General features: G+C 43.5%; 1 protein-coding gene across 2 annotated transcripts in view; it reads left to right on the top strand.

Moving 5' to 3' along the window:
* Positions 1-21823, top strand: part of TOM1 (target of myb1 membrane trafficking protein) — a 180356-nt gene extending 158533 nt beyond the window's left edge. For both annotated transcript variants that reach the window (XM_068252070.1, XM_068252071.1), the window contains exons 12-15: positions 2573-2648; positions 8390-8449; positions 14238-14277; positions 19465-21823. In XM_068252070.1, the coding sequence (XP_068108171.1) occupies positions 2573-2648; positions 8390-8449; positions 14238-14277; positions 19465-19610 (322 nt within the window). In that variant the 3' untranslated portion in view covers positions 19611-21823. The remainder of the gene's footprint in view (positions 1-2572; positions 2649-8389; positions 8450-14237; positions 14278-19464) is intronic.
* The last annotated feature ends 1590 nt before the right edge of the window (positions 21824-23413 follow it).

The raw sequence follows: 23413 nt of genomic DNA, 5'->3' as shown, positions 1-23413 counted from the left end.
TGGGGAGCAGTGAGCATGAGGAGAGCCCACTACACATTCCTGTATCTCTAAACCCCCCATATTTTCATTAATTTTGGTATCCTTTAACATATTTTGGAATAAAGCTGTAACATTACAAAATGTGGAAAAAGTCCTGCGCTCTGAACACTTCTTGGATATACTGTAAATAAAAGTGCTGAGGAAGGTTGGACTATTTGAGGAGGACCCAGATTCCAGCGCACAAAGGATGAAAGTAGTGTTTGCAGTGTTTATGTACAGGGTATATTCAGAGTGTTTGGCAGTTCCATGTGTTGAAGAACTCTCTCCCCCGTAGGAATCTGTCTGCAGATGGTTCATGACATTGAAGGATCTCATACGTTTAGTGAGGATGAATTGCAAAACCAGAAGCAGTAAATCAGAGTTCAGTGAACTTGTCACTGTAGGCCAGTCATGTGTGATAGCAGGAGGTGTAAGATGACCCTCTGAGATGATCTGATCTTTAGTCCCCAGGGTGTTTTGAGAGCTGGGCGTGGATGGTGGTGTCGTTACCCTTCTGGGTCCACATTCTATTTCTGCCTCGTCTCTGGCACAAGCGTCTCCTCCTGGTCTCCGGCTCCGTCTCTCGCTCTCTGCATTGATCTCCTTGCCTCGTTCTTCCACCAGAATCTTTTCTTTGGTTCTTGTCTTGGTTTTTATCTTCACGTTTTATGGTTTTTGTGGTTCTCAGTTTGGATTTCTCCTGCCCTCGGTAGCCATGTTGCTCTCTCAGATTTGCGGCTGGTGCAAGCACGTGAAGGCCTTTGTTCCGTTTTTCCTGACCTTTGGGATGATCGTGGGCATCTACTTCATTCTGCAGGCCATTGTCAACAGCGGACCTCTGTCTGATGAACATTTCTATGACCGGATTGACCTCCAGCGGCCTAAAATGACCCCCTCGCATCCTAGACTGATTCCGGTTACTGCCGGGCATCTCCAGATGTCTACTGAACCCGATCCTACCCGGCACGTTCCATATGGCTTGGGGAATTAGTGTATGATTGGTCCTACATTTGTTTGTTCATCTTTTCTCTTGCCTGAAAAGTTGTTTCTTCTTGTTAACGTGACCCCGAGGGGGAAATAAACTGTTGAGATAAACAATTGCATTTATCCTCCTACTCCTAAACATGCCTTTTTTAGATATCCAATGGTTTTCCTGTATTTTATATTTAAACATTTACAAAGTAGCTTGAATGTTTTGTTGTCTCTGCTCAGTGGCAGCCTATTAACTGTCCCTAAATGAAAATGCACATTTTTTTTTAAGCGCTGGCGATTTTTCTAAATCTCCCTGAAAGCGCATGTGCAATGGTTCTCTATAAGAGAGTTCACATCTGAGCGGTTCGTTTCCGATCCGCTCAGAAAAGCTGGAAATGATAGTTTGGGATCTTAAACGATCGTTAGACAAATTGTATCGTTAGCGGCCACCTTTAGGCTGTTCCTTTTCTATTACATAGAAATAGTAAAATTGGATTAAAAAGATTGGATCATTAGTGGCCACCATGAGATGCACTATAATTTATTTTATTTTTTTTCCCTCTATGTAGCTGTCACTTAGAGCAAGTAATAAATATCTTACCAGATCTGACAGGTTTTGACTAGCCTATCTCCTCGTGGGAGATTTTCAGTATTGTCTTTATTCTTTTCAAAAACACTACCTGGAAAGAACGTTAACAGTGGTGCTGGAAAGCCAGTCTCCTCCTTTACACACTATTCTGTTCGTTGGGCGTATATCACTACCATCCAGGGCGTTCTGGAGAAATAAAGTAATTCCTGAGAATCTTCAGGTGAGGAGATGGATTAGTCAAAAATCTGATAGATCTGTCACTTTTCTATTGCCTAGTGAAAGTGACAGAAACCTAGGAAAAAGGTAATTTATGTCGTATTTTACTATGGAACAAATGTACAACATAAACACTTGTATTTTAAAAATTTCCCGTTAGATGTTGTTTATCCCATTAGCAACTTCAATAGAGTTATCTCGTTAGAGTTAAGTGCTCTGCTTTTGACCTCAGTGGGCAGAGTCGTGCTGAAAATTCTTACAATGCTTTGATCTCTCTCTAGTAGCAGAAAATATAGACTGAAAGCAGAAGTCCTCTTATTGTCTCACACAGCCCCCTAGTGACAAATGGCCATAAATATACACTACAGTAGTACTAATTAGAAGCAAGGAAATGTAACAAATAAGAAAATGTGCTAAAATAATATGGTCTGAAGCACTTGCAAGCCTCTACATAAACTGTCTGCTACGGGGTTAAAAGATTAGAAATGGCATGCTTAATTCACCCTTAGGAAACAGCTTGGTTTGTGCAGTATTTTTCTGCTGTAAGTGGCGTTTGACTTTGATGAATGGTGTACGTCTATGAAGCGAAGGTCGTCTGAAATACGACGCCTTCCCTGTGTTTACAAATGTTCGTTATTTGCACATTTACCGTCTCTTATCTTTCTTTGTCTTGTTTTTGCCTATTCGCCTAACTTCATTGCATTTCATTTTTATTTATATGTTTATGTATTTTTCTAAAAACGCTTTTTTTTTTTTTTTTTAATGTATTGAATTCAGCGTGAAGTATGAGGATCCGCAAGCTGCCGATGGACTCGCCGTTGCCCTGGATACTCGGCAGCAGAACACCGGAGCGGTATGTAGTTTAGTGGTATACTTCAGTTATCACGACAGCCAATACTTGTTTAGTAAACTTTAGTTTGCCTGCTGCGCCTTTGTTTTCTCTGGCCACTAGGTGGCAGTGCCAAGATTTAAAGAGGAACTCCAGTGAAAATAATGTAATAAAAAAAGTGCTTTATTTTTACAATAATTATGTATAAATGATTTAGTCAGTGTTTGCTCATTGTAAAATCTTTCCTCTCCCCGATTTACAATGTGACATTTATTACATGGTGACATTTTTACTGTGGGCAGGTTATGTAGCTGCTGCTAGCTGTTTTGGCCGTTGGAGACAGCTGTAAACAGCTAATTCCTTTCTGTGAACCTTGTTACATTGTAACAAACTGCCAAAAGTACCGCGGTCCCAGAGCTTCTTGTGGGAGGGGTTTCAGCACAAAATCAGTCATACAGCGCCCCCTGATGGTCTGTTTGTGAAAAGCATTACATTTCTCATGTAAAAGCTGGTATCAGCTACTGATTGGGATAAAGTTCAATTCTTGGTTGGAGTTTCTCTTTAACTAGGTAGCCTCTCCTAACATTTCAGTGGAGTGGATATCTCCTGTGTATGCAGCAGTTGACGTACTGGCTTGGAGGCGGAGCAATATGAACAATACAAGTGACTGCTGCGATGGTCACTGGACTGGAAAGGAGGAAAGGAGGAAATTATGCAGAGGGTTTTTCGGCACTCTTGGCAGCATGAGTGCGACATATTACTTTGCTTATGCTTAGAAGTGCAGTAATCCTTTTAAACTATTGATGCAAAAAATATACACTGTATTTTTGGGCGCTCCGGACTAGACGCACTTAGGTTTGTCCTTCGCTTCCCCCATGTATAATTATCAGAAGCGGCTGCACAGCTCCTTTAATCCACGGCTCCAGTGGTGCTCACAGACCTCTCTTTTGCGGCTCCTCTAGTGCCGGCTTCTGTTCATCGTGTCATCAGCAGAAGCCAGCACTAGGGGAGCAGTGAGGGATAGGAGAGGTCTCGCTGTTGGAGCCGTAGATTAGGCCATACGGCCACTTCTGATAGCTATACATGGGGCAGAGAAGCACACGGGGGAGGGGGTGTTGAGTGTAGTGAAGGGAGTCCCCGACATCGCAGCGGTTCATATCGGCGGATGTTCATAAGCCGGGGACTCCCTGTATTTGGCAAATAAGACTCAGGGACTTTTTCTCCTCCTTTTTGGGGAAGGAAAGTGCGTCTTATATGCTGAAAAATATGGTAACTATAATTACCTGTTATCGAGTTTCATGTTAAAGCAATTTACTGCCAATCAATGGGTTTGTGCATATGCTGAAAATAATACAATAATGCAGCCCTTTAAAGGGAACCAGAAGTGAGAACAATATGGAATCTGACATGTTTCATTTTAAGCAATACCAGTTGCCTGGCAGCCCTGCTGATCCTCTGCCCCTAATACTTTTAGCCATAGCCCCTGAACAAGCATATGCAGCAGATCAGATGTTTCTGTCATTCTTGTCAGATCTGATAACATTAGCTGCATGCTTGTTTCTGGTGTAATTCAGACACTACTGATGCATGAAAGATCAGCAGCGCTGCCAGGCAACTGGTTAACAGGAAATAAATATGGCAGCCTCCATATCCCTCTCACTTCAGATTCCCTTTACAGTTTATTAATGCGTTTTTAAGCTGGGAAAGGTTATCGCCGCGAGAGAGGATTTGCTGTTAAGACAGCCATGTAGAAAGCACAGCCTGATCAGTAATGCAGTCATATTCCATTATTGATTTTTTTGCTCAGACACGACTAGTTGCACACAGATCCGCTTATTATACTGATCCAGTCCAGTGGCTCTCCTGAGTGTCTTACATCCCATTTCCACTCTCAGATACGACATCACGCTTCCATGGCTCCAGGTGGTTATCCACGATAAGCGCTGCTGGGGCCGGCGGCGTTGCCGGCTGCCAGTAATAAAATGTTGTTCATATTTGCAGGGCGAGGGGTTGTTATGTGCCGGTATCGTGTCTTGTAAATTAGGATTATACTCCCAAAACTAAATTCAAAGCAATCCCACGCATTCAATGGCCTCCACTCTGGTAGGGTTTTCGGACAAAGTACCTCATGCGGTAATGACCTTTAGCAATTCTGGGAGATTTCACTCATGAATTACCACATGCAGTAAATTATTAGGTAATTTATGAGATCATTTGCATAAATTTTACCGAAAATCGCTATTCTCATGGAAATTGAGGGGCATGTTGGCGCATAATTTACCAATTAGTTTAAGACCTGCCTGAACCTGGAGGTAAAGTCAACTTGTATGCATTTTTCAGTTTTTAGTGGCATCCCTATTCCTGTTTTAGTGGAGTTCTTGTTCAGGCTGTATAGTAGAAATACAACCCCAAATATTTACTGGATTTTTTTTCTGTAGGGGATGCCTATAAATATACTTTTCATACGTTGCTACATCATCAAATACACCCCCCCCCCCCCCCTTCAAATAAAAAAAATCTTCCAAAGTCTATCCTTACTTATGTAAGACAATTAAAGACTAATATTCATTATTTACCGCTGAAATACTGCGCGGTTTACTGCATTTGCCTCCATTTTACTGCATGTTCAGAAATGTGGAAAAATCTTTCAAAATTGCTTAAAAAAAAAAAAAAATTACCTCATGCGGTATTTTACTGACAAAAAATATTTACAGCACATAGCTACCAGAATTGAGGCCTCTGTGTTAAGTGGACCTAAACTCTTGCACAGGACAGAAGGAAAACATAGAAAAATCCACCCTGTATGTATTTAGAGAGTTTAGCCTGTCTAATTCTCCCTCATCTGTGACTAATCACAAGTGTAATTTGGTCTTTTAGCTGTGTCACCTGACTTCCAAGGCAGATAAGCTCATTTGAAATCACATGATGTTAACCCTATGTCTGCTTCCATAAAAGCAGGAAGTAGACACACTGGAGATTTATTTTAAAGAAAACCTGAACTGAAAATTAAAAGTCAAAATAAGCATACACAAGTCATACTTGCCTTCCATGTAGTCTACTCCTCAGTGTCTTTCTCCTCTCCCGCGTCCTGATTGTTCACTGTGATCAAGGGAATTTTTCCATCCTCCATTTTGAAAATGGCCATTACCCATAACAGCTTCCTGGTCAGCACACAGTTAAACTGTAACATCGCCCACTTGAGCCATAGGAAAACATGGACATTACCTGGTACATCAGTTTTTTCCTCTCAGCAATAACTGACAGCAACTGATATATAACTGACAGCAACTGATATATTTCAGATCTGACAAAATATTGTCAGAGCTGGAAGGGATTATTGTCAGAAGAAAATGGTGAGCTTCTGAGAGGAACTGATGGCAAGGTAACTATGTCATGTTCATTTGAAGTTACCTCATGTGTTTATTTTAAATATTTTTACTCAGTACAGGTTCTCTTTAAGATTTGTATCAGCTGTAAGAAAGAAATGTTTTGCTTCAAAGGTTATTCTGCTGTTGCGTATCTTTTAGAGCGGAGAAGAAGTTCTGATTTAGGGTCCGCTTTAAAAATCATTTACTTTCACTGCAGAGAGCAATACAAGACCGCTTATCTCTGTCTCATCGGCAAAGGCAGAAGACACTCTCTGCCTCTGTTTCGATTCTGCTCCTCCCTCTGCTGAACAGACCTATCGCCCTGGCAACAGCTGAGTCTCTTCAGCAGAACAGGAGGGGGGCGGAGTGAAGGCACATGCCTCGGAGAGCTTTAGTCAGCAGCGATTAATATTTTCCAGAGATAAGCAAGCTTCAACTGCTCGCTGCAGTAAAAGCATATGATTTTACATGATGGGAATGCTTTCAAATGTTCTTTTTATGTAACAAAAAGTAGTTAATTTTGGGAGTGTAATCACACTTTAAAGTTTTTAATGAAAATAATTTAAATGTAGTTAAAGCATACCTGAGATGAAAGCCGTCTTAAGTACCATACCTACCTGGGGCTTCCCTCAGCCCCCTTACAGCTGCTCGATCCTTCACCATCCCCCCCGGTGGTTCCTGTCCCCGCTGGATGGCCTGATAGCATGGCTGAGTCACGCACATGCAGCCCGGCCTCCATACACGTCGCCAGGAGAGTACTGCGCAGGCCACTCCGGGCGATGGGGGTGCGCAATGGGCCACGCATACCCTTTCCTTTTTTAAAGAGAAGCAGAGACGAAGCACCCTCATGTATTTTACCTTAGAAATCAGTGGGAACATGACAGTAAACACCTAATCTGCTCTTTGTTTCATTGTTCTCTGTTTAATCTTCCTGTTATCACCTCTGATAAGAATCCCCCACTGAGCACTCAGTCTAGCTTTGCTACAGAAAGATTATAGCTGAGTCTGTCTTCTCTGGTGTCTTTTCAAGCCCAAGCCTGCCCCCTTGTGGCTCTGCTATAATGACTCAGCTATAATTATTCCCTGCAAAGCCAGACTGAATGCTCAGTCCGGGATTCTTATCACAGCTGATAACAGACACTTTTAGCAGCGAGGATGAATCAGAGAGCAGGGTAAGTGTTTTCTCTAATGTTCTTACTGATATATATGGTAAAATACACAAGGGTGCTTCGTCTCTGGTTCCCTTTAAGTGCTGATATAAAAATGTCTTTCCAGTAAACACTGATCTATTTTTCTAAGGAGAGGTAAGATAAACACTGCCTCTCCTTTTTTTTTTAGCATTAAGTTCGAACAACCAGTTTCGGTGCTACAGACTTGGACTAACCGACCTAGGGTGGCAGGGCACAGCGGGAAACTTGGGCGCAGAATAAATCCTAAAAAAGTCTCCCCCTGCAAAAGTCCGGCTGCGTTAATTACTATTCCCCCTCCAGGCTGCCAGGAATAGTGGGTAAAAGATGTAATTCGGCTTCCAGCTATTGCTGTCGGCCGAATGACGCTGTTTTTATCGTAATTTGGGCTCCGTCCTTTGACTGCATCCAAGTTACTGACTGAGCGCTGCGGTGCTCAAATTTCCAGCGCTGTTTTTGCCTTACTCTGTGGCAGGCCCTTACGGTGGTTTCAACCCACCTCTGTGAGTATAAAACAATTTTCCGCATTACCCAGAGAATCCTGCACCATTGGGCTCCTGGTCTCTCTAGATCTGTGCTGTCCAACTGGATGTGGCTCCCTGGACCACACTCACTTTTTTCGTGTCAGTTTCACTCCTCTGGCAGGCCCACCTCTTGTTTGCGCTTGCTCCGCCCCCGAAGCCAAGCCATTGATGCTCTGCCCCCTCCGGCTGTAAAATCCTGTGCTAGCCACGCCGCCTGCCTAAGAAGTTTGACAGCACTGCTTTGATAAGACCAGGAGTAATCAAATACTTGTGACATGCAGATCAAATTTCTAACTTCTATGTTGTTGTTTTTTTCTCCTGGATGTTTGATTGCTATTCTGTCTCTTTCAATTATAATGAAACCACCATGAAAAATGGCAAGCGGTTCATTCTTCTGTGGGAGGGCAAACTTACACATCTATCAGGGGATCAAATATGTATTTCCCACGCTGTATGCGAACATCTGAAACGCACCCCTTTTGTGAACGATAATAATGACATGTAGTTTTGCGCATCGTTTGCCTCTAATTGGAATTTCTACAAAGAACGTTTGATTATGGTTTTTGTGAGTAGCGATGCCAGGAATGCTGGTCCCGCTAGTTGAATAAGTGTCATTTTTCCTTTCCTCTGATCAGCATGTGAATAATGATGTGTTTTTTGTTTTTTTGTTTTTCCCCTCTCAACAGATTCCAACATCTCAGAACAATTTTATGGACGACATTGAGAAATGGCTGTCTGTAGACGGTGTAAGTTTCCGACAACAATGCGGCCTTCACATCGATCTCGCGTCACTCAGGAGTGAAAAGAAAAATGGGGAAAGATGTTGTGTTGTCATAGCAACATGAGAAGTTGCCATAGCAGTCAGTCTGTATCCACTCAGTTCTCCACTTATGGAGAAAAAAAGCATAGTTAGTTTAATGGGTTGCTAGGGGAGATTTCTCTACATTGGCTTTCTTTATAAATGGCATTTTACAACAAACACAAATGCTAACTCCCAGCTAAAGCAATCTCCTGCCTTTATCTGGTCAGCAGACGCCAGTCAGCCAATCAGGTGTACTGTCATACACCCTTTGCCTGCTGTACCAAATCTAGCAGGAATTGCACAAATTGGGTAGCATTCAGGTGGGAGGCTTCGGTTGGACGCAATCGTTAATTGCATCTGTTACAGGGACGCCCCATGTAGGCACATCTCCCACACTGTCCCCTCCCTAACCACTCACCCGTCAACCGCATCCTGGAAGCTGCAAAAAGAGAAATTTAAAAACAAACACTGGTCCGCACGACAGCGGGGGGCCCCAGGTCGCTCTCACTGGCCGGGGGCCCCTAAACCACCATGTGATACCTAGAGGGAAGTGTGGGCAAGCCCTGGACCTTTCACCTCCAGGGAACTCGCCCCCACCACCTCTAAACTGAATGCCAACTGCAACAAACACAATTGCTCACTCCCAGCTAGAGCAATCTCCTGCCTTTATCTGGTCAGCATATGCCAATGTCACACACCCTTTGCCTGCTGTGTAGAATGGCAATCTACACAGATGTTTTTATAAGTAGTGAAGGGTTTTCGGTGGGTGAAATTCGTGTGACGAACTTCAGGTACCGGGATGGAAAACAAAGAAACTGAGAACACCGGGAGCACCAAATAGTGTATTATTTTCAGGCAATGGGAGAACAAATGAGACAAATGCTGCTTAAGCTGGGTTGCTGATAGGCAAACGCCATGTCTGGAATACCGTCTCCATGCGGATAGGAAATCTTCTCTGGGAGGAGTTGGATTTCACTAGGAAAAAAAAAAACAAAGGACCCGCTGGATAAATGTCAGTGTGGCACCCCTGAGGGGAGAACTGTACACACTGAGAGGAGGCACCCCAGAGGCTGTATGCAATCAATTGTGGATATCTCCGTCTACCTCAGACTTAGAGGAATTCCAGTGAAAATAATGTAATAAAAAAGTGCTTTATTTTTACAGTAATTATGTATAAATGATTTAGTCAGCGCTTGTCCATTGTAAAAGCCTCCTCCGGGGTCTGCCATCACCGCGAGTGCCTGTACTGCTTGGCACTAGGCGCATGTGTGACATCACTACACAAAACTGGTGCCGCGTGGTACAGGCCTCTGCGGTGACGCCAAACACCAGAGAATGCTGGGAGTCACAGGCATGGACATGTGAGACTTTACTGAGCACGGGCACTGGGGGACACTTGGGCACCCAGACAGACAGCGCTAGGCTGACTTTTGATTGGAAATTGGTCTGTGGTGCATGGGCAGGCAACCGATCCTGCTCTGATCACATTTGATCAGAGAGAGATCAGTCACATGGTCAATCTGACAATACATTAACCACTTGAGGACCACAGTGCTAAACCCCCCCTAAAGACCAGGCTAATTTTTGTGAAAATGACCACTGCAGCTTTAAGGCCGAGCTGCAGGGCCGCACAACTCAGCACATGAGTGATTCCCCCCTCCTTTTCTCCCCACCAACAGCGCTCTCTGTTGGTGGGGTCAGATCGCCCCCCAGATGTTTGTTTATTATTTACTTAAGTTTTGTTTTTTTTAAATACATTTTGCTATTTGTTTGTCCCTCCCCCCGCAGGCCAATCCATGTGATCAGCTGTCATAGGCTTTAGCCTATGACAGCCGATCACCGCCGACAGTCGTTTGTCCCTCCCCCCGCTGGCCAATCCATGTGATCAGCTGTCATAGGCTAAATGACAGCCGATCACCGCCGACAGTCGTGACACGGCTGTCCCCAGTACAGCGCTGCTGCTGATCAGTGCTGTACAATGTATATACACTGCGGTTTCGCTGTCTAACAGGAGACTGAAGGCGGGGCGGAGCTCCGCCCCCCCGAGCAGGAGATGCGCGCGCAGCCTGCATGCGATCTCCTGCATTAGCCAGCCCCAGGACTTGACGCCAATTGGCGTTAGGCGGTCCTGGGGCGGCCACCGCGGCCACACCTATTGGCATGGAGCGGTCTTCAAGCAGTTAAAGAAACGCTATCAATACCCAAGTGTTCTAAAATGACAATGTACAAATAATGTCCAAGTAGCTGAGTAAACCTTTTTATACTTTTCATGTTAAATATCAGAGACAAAAGCTGTAATCCGTTGTGTATAGGTTGTAGCTTTACTGGAACAATTCATTGGCGAAGGGGTGCTTCAATTTTGCACTGCAAATGCTGTTCTTTGCACGGGGTGAGACTACAGAGTTATATGAAGTTTTGGTGTCAGATTTCACACACCATTACAAACAAGAAACATTTCCTCTGCTCTTGTGCAGACAGCTCAGTCAGAGAGACAGGCAGCTGCAGTCACACACAGAATTAACAGATGTAGTGTGAGGTATTCCCCCTCCCCTCATGATTTACAAGCCCGTCACCCTGCTCAGCTTGGCCGTCATTTTTGTGTGAAAGTATTTTGATAACCGTAAACAGATGTAAGCAGTGAAATGTATACACCAGTACTTAGCAGCAGTTCCCAAACTATTCCTATCCCAACTGAAAAAAAATCGATAATGTTCCTTTAAGTGATGCATGGCTACCTTTAGACAGTGGACTTTATCGGTGCAGACACAGCTACTGTCGCCTCTGTCCACAGATAAATATATCTAATCATCTCATGTTCATAATAAGCTGCAGATTGCCAAATTGGTGGGTTGCCAAAAACAGCAAATGTGTTGGATCAGTGAATGCGCATACTGGGTAGGAATCGGTTTTATTTTATTGTCGATATTAATGAATGCACCTCTTGCGGATGATTCATTCGTTCAGTAAATGAGGTTAAAAGCAGGAGATTGCAACCAATTACCGCCCAACTGTGGGTTTCCAAGCCAAGCCTCGTGAGTCGCGTTTCATATCTCCGAGAGCTGACATCGGCAGGTGACGTTGGAGGTTGCATTTGGTGCAGAGGGAATAGGTGTTGTTCAGAGAACTTAAAGAGAAACCGTAACCAAGAATTGAACTTCATCCCAATCCGTGGCTGATACCCCCTTTCCTATGAGAAATATTTACCTTTTCTCAAACGGATCATCAGGGGGCTCTGTATGGCTGATATTGTGGTGAAAACCCTCCCACAGTGTGATGTCAGGACCATGGCCCTGGCAGTTTCCTGTCTGTGAACCTCATTGCATTGTGGGAAATAGTTGTTTACAGCTGTTTCCAACTGCCCAAAAAGCAAGCAGCATCTCCTTCCACTGACATCACCTGCCAGCAGTAAAAAATGTCACCGTGTGATGAATGTCAGGATGTAAATCAGGGAGAGGAAAGATTTTACAAACACTGACTAAATCATTTATACATAATTATTTAAAAATGAAGCACTTTTTTATTACATTATTTTCACTGGAGTTCCTCTCTAAGGTCGCCATACATCAGATGATGGTATGAGCAGATATACCAAGAGACAAATCTCTCTCTGATCGAATCTGATTATAGAGAGATCTGTCAGCTGCCCGTACACCGCAGGCCAATTCCTGATCAATTTCATGCTGAAATCGATCAGAAGTCGGCCTTGTGATGCCACATCCATTGCTCGACTGCCCCCCCCAATATTAAACGTGCCCAGTGCACTATACTTACCTGTCTGCGTCTGCTCCCGGTCTTCGCCATCCGTACACGCGCCCCACTTAATTGCCGGAGTAACGTGGGCACATGTGACCTCACACACACCCACGTCCACGTGTACATTGACAACTACGTGTATAAACCGAGGACAACGCGCGGAGCCAGCAGGGGCCACAGATAGGTAATGTATATTGCACTGGGAGGCGCACATTGACCATTAGGGGGGGGGGGCAGTGTCCCTGTCTTTGTCATGTTTTTCCGTTACCGCGGCGCACCCAACCACCCAAGCAGTGGACGGGTGTGTGCGCGTGCACTTGCTGGCAGTGGTGTGAAGAGACCGAAGGCCCTGCCACCCGTTAAATGACGGGCCCTCCATATATATGTATGTATGTGTATATGTATGAATATATGTATGTGTGTATGTATATATATATATATATATATATATATATATATATATATATATATATATATATATATATATATATATATTTATATATATTTATATTTATATTTATATATATATTTATATTTATTTATATATATATATATATACATATTTATATTTATTTATATATATATATACATATTTATTAATTATTATTATTATTTTATTAATTATAAACCTCTTCAGGACCATAGGCTTACACCCCCCTAGTGACCGGGCTATTTTTCACTAATTAGGCCACTGCAGCTTTAAGGGCTCGCTGCAGGGCCGTACAACTCAGCACACAAGTGATTACACAGTACTCTTAAATTTTAGCCATTTAAAGTCGGATAATACTCCCAAAACTAACATTTCAGTAACTGCTCAGAGGTACAGAGCTCTCTGTTGGTGGGCTCTGATTGCAGCAACTGTTTGTTTTTTTTAATAAATGTTACTATTTTTTTTATTTTATATTAACCCCGCCCTCCCTCGCCCCACTAGCCAATGACAGTGATCGGCTGTCATAATCATCATCCTATGACAGCCGATCGCTTCTGTGTGACACGTCTGTCCCCAGTACAGCGCTGCCGTAGATCGCAGCGCTGTACAATGTAAATAGAGGCAATCACCACTGGAAGACTGATGACGGAGCGGATCTCCGGGAAAACGCTCCCCTTGACGTCAGTCGGTGGGGAGCCACCGCATTCAATGCCCAGCGGCGTGACGCGGTCGTTAGGAGGTTAAGGTGTATAAACTGTTCCAGCAATTACACAATACCCTTAAATTTTATCTTTTTAAAGTGGGATAATACTCCCAAAACTAAAATTTCAGTAACTGCTCAGAGGTACATAAATGAAGATTTCTAATCATTCCCAAGTGTTCCCTATGTATAAAAACATTGACTTTCACTGCAGAGAGCAGTAGGGGTTTGCTTATCTCCGGCTAATTGGCAACTGAAATCATTGCCAGCAAGGAGACACTCTCTGCCTGTGTCTTGATTCTGCTCCCCCTTCCTCGATCTGATGAATAGACACAACATTCTGGCACATCACTTCCGCAAATAAGGAGGGGGGCCAGGTGAAGACAAAGGCAGAGATATTCTTGCAGACAAGGTTTACACTTGCTGATGATCAGCGATGGGCACAAGATTTTTCACACAAGGGAATGCTTTCAAATGTTCTTTTATGTAACTGAGTAGTTGCTGAACTTTTAGCTTTGAGAGAATAATATCACTTTAAACAGGGCTGGAAGTTGTTTGGCAGGTGAATATGTACAGACATACCGACTTTAGTTATGCATTTGATGCCTTTCATGAACAGTAATACCGTGCACAAAGAGTTACCAGAAATCAGTGAATGTTTCCAGTTTAGTTTAGTTTAGTTTAGTTCGGCCTTCATAAGAGCAATACAGAAATCAATAGCTGAGCAGAGAGCCCCCCGCAGTCCATCCATTATATCCCCCAGTGTGGGTTTCTGCTGTGCCTCTTCAGATAGGATTGCCTTTCATATTAGGGAAGATATATAATCCTGTGTTTTCCTCCCACCTGCAGGGAGAAGAGAATGAGGGGGAGGACGGCGTCACCAGCGAAGGTAAGTCGTTTGTGCTTCCTCGCAGGAAATCACTGCGCTCTTCACCGGCATTTAAACTGTTAATCCCTCAAGACGTAGCAATGTATATATCTCTGGAGCAGCGCTTAAATGTGTGTTTACAGGAAAGACGCGGCCGGGAAGGCAGTTTAGCGAGATTGTTCCTGGAATGCAGCCAGAGATATGTTTGTTCCACCTTTCATCTTCTGAAGAACTGCGCTAATTTAACAGTAAAAGAAATAATAGAAGTGACTGGCCCGCCCGACCCGCCGACCTGTTATGCAATCCGCAGCTCTGCTAGAAATGGCGCCATGCTTCACGCCAGGCTCAGAATGAGTTATAAGCGCTACTGTGGCGGTTCATGCATCCCCTCGCCGATATGGCGTGACAGATAGGAATGCTTGTCTTTTGAGGAGCGTACTTTTTAGCCGAGGAGGATGTCTGGAGTAGTTAGACCGTCCCTCCTGAAAAATGCATAAAAAAGACACCGAGTGCACAGGAGCCCCATATAGCACATTAAAAATGCATACTGACAATGTGGCTCATTATTAGAAAAAAAACCCTTATATATTTCAAAGTTTAGCAGAGGCTTTTTATTACCCTGCTTCAGAGGCCAGCCAAACCGCAAACATTTCAGGCAGATAAGGACTGATGTAATTTTATTTTATTGCGCACATGAGCAATTTTCATCAGCATGGAGGAGGGGGAGATGGGACACTGTGCTTCAAACAGTTTAGATAAGTCAGATGCTATCTTCACACTTTTTCCTGGGATAAATAATGGGCAGCTAGAAGGGGAGGGGGGAACAGGGCAGCTCCTATAGCTATTAGAAACCAGGAAGTGGCGCTTGGTTCCCGTTAAAGAGAACCCGAGGTCTAAAAAAATGTAAAAAAAATAAACACTTGCCTAAGGAGAGAGAAGCCTCTGGATCCAACACTTCCCACGTTGTTCTCTGGTCCTTCGCCGATGCCCAGGACCCCTCTTAACATTGGGACCAATCTCCTCTTCTGGGATGAGCGCAGCCGTATTCACGCCACGCTTGTGCCTGAAGAGGGATGCGACCCTGGGCTTGTCGGCAATGGGGGACCGGAGGACGCTGTGGGACGCTCTCTATAGGATCCGGAGGCTTCCCCCTTCTTGGGTGAGTATGCGATTTTGTACCCCAGCTTTGGATCCGGTACACTTTAACTGCAGCAGATATATATTGATTCGTATAATGAAGAGGTCCTCACTAGGGATAGACAATGAGATGCAAATATTTCCAAGTAGATTCAGCATTATGCAAATTTTGAATGCAAATTTATGTAGCTTGTACATGAACTAATCGAATCCAAATAATTTATTTCGCCAAGTATGACTGGATCCTGCCCCGGAATTGGGTTTGGCACAATACAAAGCTTAAGTAGAGGATAGAAATAGAAAGATGGGTGCACAGGATACAGTTTTTAAAAACCAAGAAACCGTATACATCATACAACACAGTTCTCAAAAAGTAAAAAAAAAATAAAAATCTGATCAGTTAGTCTTGAGGGCAGGTTGACTGGTTTACCACAGCTTGGGGGGCAGTATGTGAAGGGAGTTCAGGAGGCTGACAGCCAAGGGAAAAGAAAGAGTTCCTGTGTCTAACGAACCTGGTGGAAATGGCCTAGAGCCTCCGTCCCGAAGGGAGTGGGCTGAAGAAACCGTGACCTGGGTTAGAGGGGTCGCTGGCAATCCTCAGAGCTCTAGAACAGTCTGGTGTTGTATAGGTGGATAAGTTAGGGGAGGGGCCTTCCGATGATCCTCTCTGGCGACCTGATGAACCTCTGCAGTTTGTACCAGTCACCAGCAGTGGAACCAGCATACCAGACCAAGATGGAGGAGCAGAGGATCAATTCAGTGGTGAAACTTGTCAGATCCTGCTGAGGTAAAATTCGATTGGTCCATTTTCAAGCTGAATAAATTTGCATACTCCTGCATCAACTCCAAATTATTTGCATCTCATAGACCAGTCCTAGTACTCACAAATGTAGGTTGCAGAACCAAACAACCACCGTAATAGGCAAGCGAGGATAAGCTCGTCCTCGCTTGGGTCTTTTGGTCTTCTGTGGGGGGCGGATCGCACTTCAAGAAAAAACGGTCAAGAGTCCATAAAGTTCTCAAACCTCGTTCTTATTGCGGGGCTCCTCCACCCCTGTACATTTTAGCCATACACGTTTGTTACAGGGAGTTGTGTGTTAAGGTTTGTATACACTTTGATTTGCCACCAAAGGGCGAGGATCTAATGTGTGTGCGCTGTGGATCTGGTATGCGGGAAAGCAATCCGGCTTGCCCAATCATCTCACCCGTTATCTTTGTTCCACCCCCTCCATGCGTCATTGCTGCGTTCGGACCGCGTAAATCCGGCCCTCGTCACATTTAAACCTCGTGCCACAGTCAGCATTCTCAAGTTGCCATAAAAGATAGAAACCAATTCAGGAACATTTGTGTGCATTTTCCCCCTATCTCTGCAACCCAGAATTCCATCACAGCTTGTTTGTAATGACCGTTGTCCTCAGACCTCAATTTCCCGATTCACTACAGCTGTGTAGAATGATGGGGAGTGATTTGCAGCTGAGTCATTTCAGATTTGAAGCATGTCAAATTTTCATTTTTCTGTTTTTGGCCGCTGACTGCCCCCCTGCCAAGCATCCCCTTGTCTTTATAACGCTGGTTATGGATTTACACGGAAGACTTTTCTAAGCCAGATATTCAATAAGAAATACACAACGTGAAAACTGCAGCTATGCGGACTTGGAAAGCTGTGGAAGCCTTTTATATTTATATTTTTTTATCACCCATTCGGTTGGCAGGAGGGGTGGTCAGTGAGAAGCAAACAATTCTAAGTCGATGCTGGACTGTGCAAGCTTTGTGTCCAAGTATATGCAGATTGAAAATTAACCAATCAAATCCCTCTGAGATGGAACTCAATTGGTTCATTTTAAAGCTGAATACATTTGCATAATCTCACATTTGCATAATCATACATCATCTCTGAATTATTGACTTCTCTAGTTGGGAATGGCTTAGGGCTCTTTCCCATTAGGGCAGATTTTCTGCGTTTCAACGCAAAGGGTAAAGTTTGCGTTCCCCAAGGGGAAATGAAAGTCCATAGACTTTCCTTTTAGCTTTCACATATAACGCAGCCTTTTTGTGCGTTGCGTTACACTGCACCCAGGCGCAGTTTTTCGGCCGACGCTAGCTTTATGCGTTACAATGTTAGTCAATGTAAAACGCACACTATGCGCGTTTTTAATCCGTTAACGCAGGCAATCAGTCCCAGAATGCAACAGAGGAACAATGTAGAAAGTTGAAAACCTAAAAGAAAAAAAAATTATCTGTGTTTTTCTATGTGCTGTAACGCATTGAAAACGGATTAAAAACGCACACTCACTGCAGTGCAACGAAAATCAAAACACATACAACAAAACGTTTGCTTTGAGCGTTCTCCAACGCAAGCTCTGATGTGAAAGAGCCCTTAATAACAGGTAAAAATGGCAGCACACTGGCTTCCCCCTCAATTGGCCGTAGACTACAATAGACATATGAGTATGGTAAGGAGTAGATTGTGATCCCCTGTGTGGGACAGTTAAGTGACATGACTATTTATATGTAAAGCACTGTGGAAGATAATGTTGCTACATAAATACTAAATAATAATTATAAAACGCACATCAACCCTTTCCCTCCTCCTGCCTGTATTGTCTGTCCCTCAGTGGAGAGTTGTGTTGTGGCCTTCAGTACTGCTAGAATTGGTCTGCATTGCAATCTGTAAAACCTTGTACATGCGCTGCTTGTTTTCTGTTGAGATGTCCAGTCGTGGTGTTGAAGCATTCGGCAAATTTGCATTCAGAACTTTTCTCTGTCAATCAGAACAGGAATCTTGGTACACACACACACCATACACACACACACATACACACACACACACACATACACACACACACACACACACACGTACACACACACACGTACACACACACACACGTACACACACACACACACACACAAAAAAGAAACCGCATGAGGGCTCGTTTCCACTATTGCGTTGCGAATCGCCGCGGTAAAAATTTGCATGCGGATGCGAATTTCACATGCGGGTGTGTGCGAATTTTCATGCGAATTCGCATGAAAATTCACATGAATGACGCTGTATGCGAGTTTAACCATAGCAGTGCCGGTGTGCATTTACATTGATTTCCATGCGAATTCGCATGCAAATTCGCATACCAAAGCCGCAGACGATTTCCATATTAAATACATTAGCGGCGATTCGCATGCATTCCACTCGCAGGCGAATTCTGCGGCTCTTTTGTGCGTTTTTTTCACCGCTGAAAAAAACGCACCTCAACAACGCTACAGTGGAAACAGGCCCATCCACTTGCATTACATGTGCGAATCTGCATGTGTTAGGCGCATGCGGATTCGCGATGGTGGAAACGAGCCCTAAGTAGATAAATACTTGTTCTGTTTACGTAACATATGTATTGTACTATCCACATTTCAGTTTTTTTATTTCGGTGAATTTTATATAGTAAATAAAGAGAAAACTGTTCCTAGCATTTGCCATCTCGATTCCCTCTGACTGAAGCCAATCCTGATGTCATTTCCTTCCTTACTTTTTTTTCTCCTAGAAACTGCACTGTCATATCTAGCTTGCTTTGCAAACACACATGAGCACAGCACAGATCAGATTTCACCAGCTTCTGCAGAGAGGTCAGGTGTATTTCCCTTCTCAGCCTCCTGTCACACTGAACTGCCCTCAGCCAATCAGTGAGGAGCAGGAATGTGGGAGGGGATAACAAGCTTCCCTCTCTCAGCAATGTACCAGAATAGAGCCACAATGACTGAGATAAGATTCATTACAGCAGACACATTTATGATTATGTTGGAATGCTTGCAGTGCAGGGTCAGGATGTAGACTACATAATAAACGCAGAGTAGTGGGTAAATGGAATTTGATTTTGTGGCTGACATTCCCGCTTTAATTCATTCTTGTCACCGGCTGTGTTCAAGGCTTAACAAATTGCAATGTAGGTCATTGCAAGAGGAGGTAAAAGGTTGATGTCCAATTCACATGTAGAGATTCATTATAGGTATGACTATAATTCATAGGAACTGTATATCTGTAGCATTATAAGATTACCTCATGTTTTCTCATTTCTACTGTAGAATTTGATAAATTCCTCGAGGAAAGAGCGAAAGCTGCAGAACGACTTCCATCCCTGTCTTCTCCAACCACAGAAGCCCCCCGAGCAGTGCCCAGCACACGGCGGGAGAGGAAGGAGAAAGAGGAGGACGCCCTCTTTGCCCTCTGAATTGGCATCCACTTGATGCACCCGGAGACATTTCACTAACTGAAGAAAAACCTAATCTACCAAGTTCCTTCTCTGAAAAAGATAAGCATCTCCTTTGGTACGATGAAAATCTAAAGCATGGAAACCATTCTTCACACCAGGCCTTAGTTCGTGTGAGATAGCCTCTCTTCCGATTAAAATCTCCTTGCGGTGATTGGATGTAGCCGGGGTTTCTGTCACAATCCCTCTTTACAGATGTCTGTGGCGTTTGGATGGCAAACTCGAAAGGAAGATATCCCTTAGCACTACAAGCTCAAAGATGTCTACTCGTGCCTCTCGAAACATCTGTCCACTGGTGATCAACCAATCCAGTCATTTTCAAATTGAGATTGCACTAAAAATATGAGACTTTTCTGTTTGGAGTTTCAACTTCTAGGTAATAAGGCAGTGGACTTTTCAGTATGAGGAATGGCGGTTTACTACAGATAATCTCACAGCCAAATGTGCCTTGTTGGGTCTTTTGTAACTTTTTGTTTGTAGAGAGAGCAAACTTGTGTTTATCTCGGTGGAAACCCGAAACCAGGTTAATTCCAATACCGCCTTTTACTACAGCTTGATAACCGCTTTTTAATCCCATTTGATAATGTATGCTGGCTTCATGTTGGAATGAACGCATTTAAAGGACAACTGTAACCCTTAAAAAAAAAAAAAAAAAAGGTACTCACCACACCAAAGAGGGAAGGCTCAGGATTCTTTATAACTGCAGTGTTCCCCAACCCTGTCCTCAAGGCCCACCAACAGTTCATGTTTTGCGGAAATCCACAGACGTAGTTAATCAGCTTTGCTGAGAGACGAATTACCTCACCTGTGCAGGTTTGTGGTTTTCTGCAAAACCTGTACCGTTGGTGGGCCTTGAGAATATATGGTTGGGAACTTAAAGCCTTCCCGATCCCTTAATGCCATCCCGCTCTTCTGCTTCTCCTCGTTTCACTGCCGGGGCCTTTGGGTCTCCTCAGAAAGCCACGGACGTACTCAGTTTTCCGAGTATTTCTGAAGACTATCAACTCCAAACTGCACATGCGTGACCACGAAGCCACTCTTCTTTGGAATCTTAAATAAGTATTTGAACAGAGGTGCCAAAACAGAGTAATATATTTAAAAATAGTTTTAAAAGGGAGGTAATGGTGGACTTACCTCCAGACTCAAACGGTCAAAATTATCAGCAGAAAAATCTCTTTATTCGTAACTACAAAATTGCAACGTGTTTCACGGGACTATACCTGCTTCATCAGGCTAGAACGGTAGCAACTACGAGGATCAGCATTAAAACCAGCTAAGAATTCATGTAATGTACAATAACCCATCAAACATAAAAAACGATTTTATGCACAGTAACGTTTGACACACAGGTCAACCAGAATTTAACCAGCCAGCCCACAAGATAAACCCCCTGTATTAGGAACGTATCACCCAAGTGGTACAGTAACCATTATAAATAAATTCAGACATTAAATAAAATAGAAATATACAGTTTTTCTCCTCAACCTAAACCAAAATTGGCAATTAACAAATGGACTAGTTAGTGTTCTCAGATTCTCTACTATTGATCACACAATAATTTAAACTTCTTTGGAAGTACTTGGGTCACCCGGCCGGCAGGAGGTTTGAACGGGAGCCCAGCGGTGAAGCGAGCAGACTGAGAGGAACAGGAAGTTATCCAGAGTCCTCTTTGGTGAGTATAACTTTTTGGTTTAAAAGGTTACAGCTGTCCTTTAGATTTAGACATATTCTTTACAAATATATGCTTGAACTTAATTTTGGCTAAGCTGGGCTTGTTCTGTGGCGGTTGAATGAGATGACTTGCTACAGGATACCTAATTAATGTGGCGATTGGGTTAACCTCACGTCCCAACAAACTTGCAACACATTGGCTAATTCCCTGGGGGTGGGGCAAAAATTGTGTAGGCAACCGGAAGGTGCGGTCTACCGTATGCAGCTGCTATCTTGTGTATTCTCTTTGCTTTGTTGTTTTTTTTATTATCATTTTGTTTAATTCATTTTTTTTTCTTTAGCTGATATCTAAACAAAGATACTATTGTATAAATATTCATCCTACGAAGGAGACAAGAAAACAGATTTGTCACAGCTGATTGCAGGATGTTATAATTATTTTTATCGAAATTGACCACCTGTTCTTTCTTAGTGGTAAATGAATAAATATATTATTAAAAGTGTGTAGGTGTTCTGTCTTGTCTGCAGTTCTTCAGTGATGCTTATAAACAAATGGTTGCCGACCAACTTGTTAAACATCTTGGGGGAGGGGCTGGTGAAAATATTAGCTTCCATTCTCCCATGTGCTTCCCTCCCTTTTTGTATTGTAGCCATTACAATGTCTCCACCCTGCTTACACCACAGTTTGTAGATCTCTATATAAATCGTGCTTTACTTTGGTAACACATGCTATGCCGTGAGTGTACCGCATGTTACCATAGCAACGTGCACGCGACTCTTATAGGGAAATGCACACTGCCTCCCAGCCGTTAGTACCCGTAAAATTGCCAATCCAACTGGCGGGTCAATTTTAACGATTAGTAGGCAGATATTGTGCAGTTGGCTGGTGTGTACAAAGTCGTTAAACGACATTGTTCCAGAGCATGCGGCGTGTGGAATTCCAATGACATAATCATAAAGTGCGCGTTGCTACAGTAACAAGCAGTATGCCACGAGTGTACCGCTTGATACGCTAGTAACGTGCACTAGCACGCGTAACGGAAACGCATGCTGCATAGGACCAAACTTCCTGCAAATTCTCCACCTCACATCAACAGCCGTTCTTACTGCATACAATTCAGTAACGAGCATAGTTACATAGTTATTATGGTTGAAAAAAGACAAACGTCCATCGAGTTCAACCGGTATAAAGTACAACACCAGCCTGCTCCCTCACATATCCCTGTTGATCCAGAGGAAGGCGAAAAACCCTTACAAGGCATGGTCCATTTAGCACCAAAAGGGAAAAATTCCTTCCTGACTCCAGATGGCAATCAGATAAAATCCCTGGATCAACATCATTAGGCATTACCTAGTAATTGTAGCCATGGATGTCTTTCAACGCAAGGAAAGCATCTAAGCCCCCTTTAAATGCAGGTATAGAGTTTGCCATAACGACTTCCTGTGGCAATGCATTCCACATCTTAATCACTCTTACTGTAAAGAATCCTTTCCTAAATAAATGGCTAAACCGTTTTTCCTCCAGTATGCCTTGAGTGTATTGCTGGTTACCATAGTAACGTGTACATATCCTTGAGAGGGTAAGGCATGCCACAGAGGACCAAACTTCCTGCAAATTCTCCACCTCCCATCAACAGCCCTACTGACTGCATATAATGCAGGGGTCTCATCACAATAGTGCAGTAGTTTTGTGCCTGCTCAGTAAGCCACGTACCAACATGGGCATGATTGACAGCGGCAATTCGTGCAGGCAGGACGACTTCGGGGTCGGCCTCTGCACTGTGTGGGGAGCCCGCGGCGGTGAGCGGAGCGGTCGGCGTGAGGTAGTCTGCTGCAAGGGGCTGGAGAAAGCTCCAGGTGAGTAAAGCTTTTTTTTTTTTTTTTTTTTTTTATGCCTGATGATTCCTTTAAGGGAGACACTTTGTTCGCACTTGTTCTGCCTCCATCAATCTTAATTTCTCTTCAAAAATATGTGCTATTTTTTTCTCTGTCTTGTCCGCAATGCAAACAGACCGAAAGTTGTGTACGGGTAAATATACTGCAATACCGTGTCCACAAAGACAAGAACCATAAAGTATACTAAAAGTAGCTGT

The sequence above is a fragment of the Hyperolius riggenbachi genome, chromosome 9, assembly GCF_040937935.1.
Source record: "Hyperolius riggenbachi isolate aHypRig1 chromosome 9, aHypRig1.pri, whole genome shotgun sequence".
Taxonomy (NCBI): Eukaryota; Metazoa; Chordata; class Amphibia; order Anura; family Hyperoliidae; genus Hyperolius; species Hyperolius riggenbachi.
This window is presented reverse-complemented; position numbering and strand designations above follow the sequence as displayed.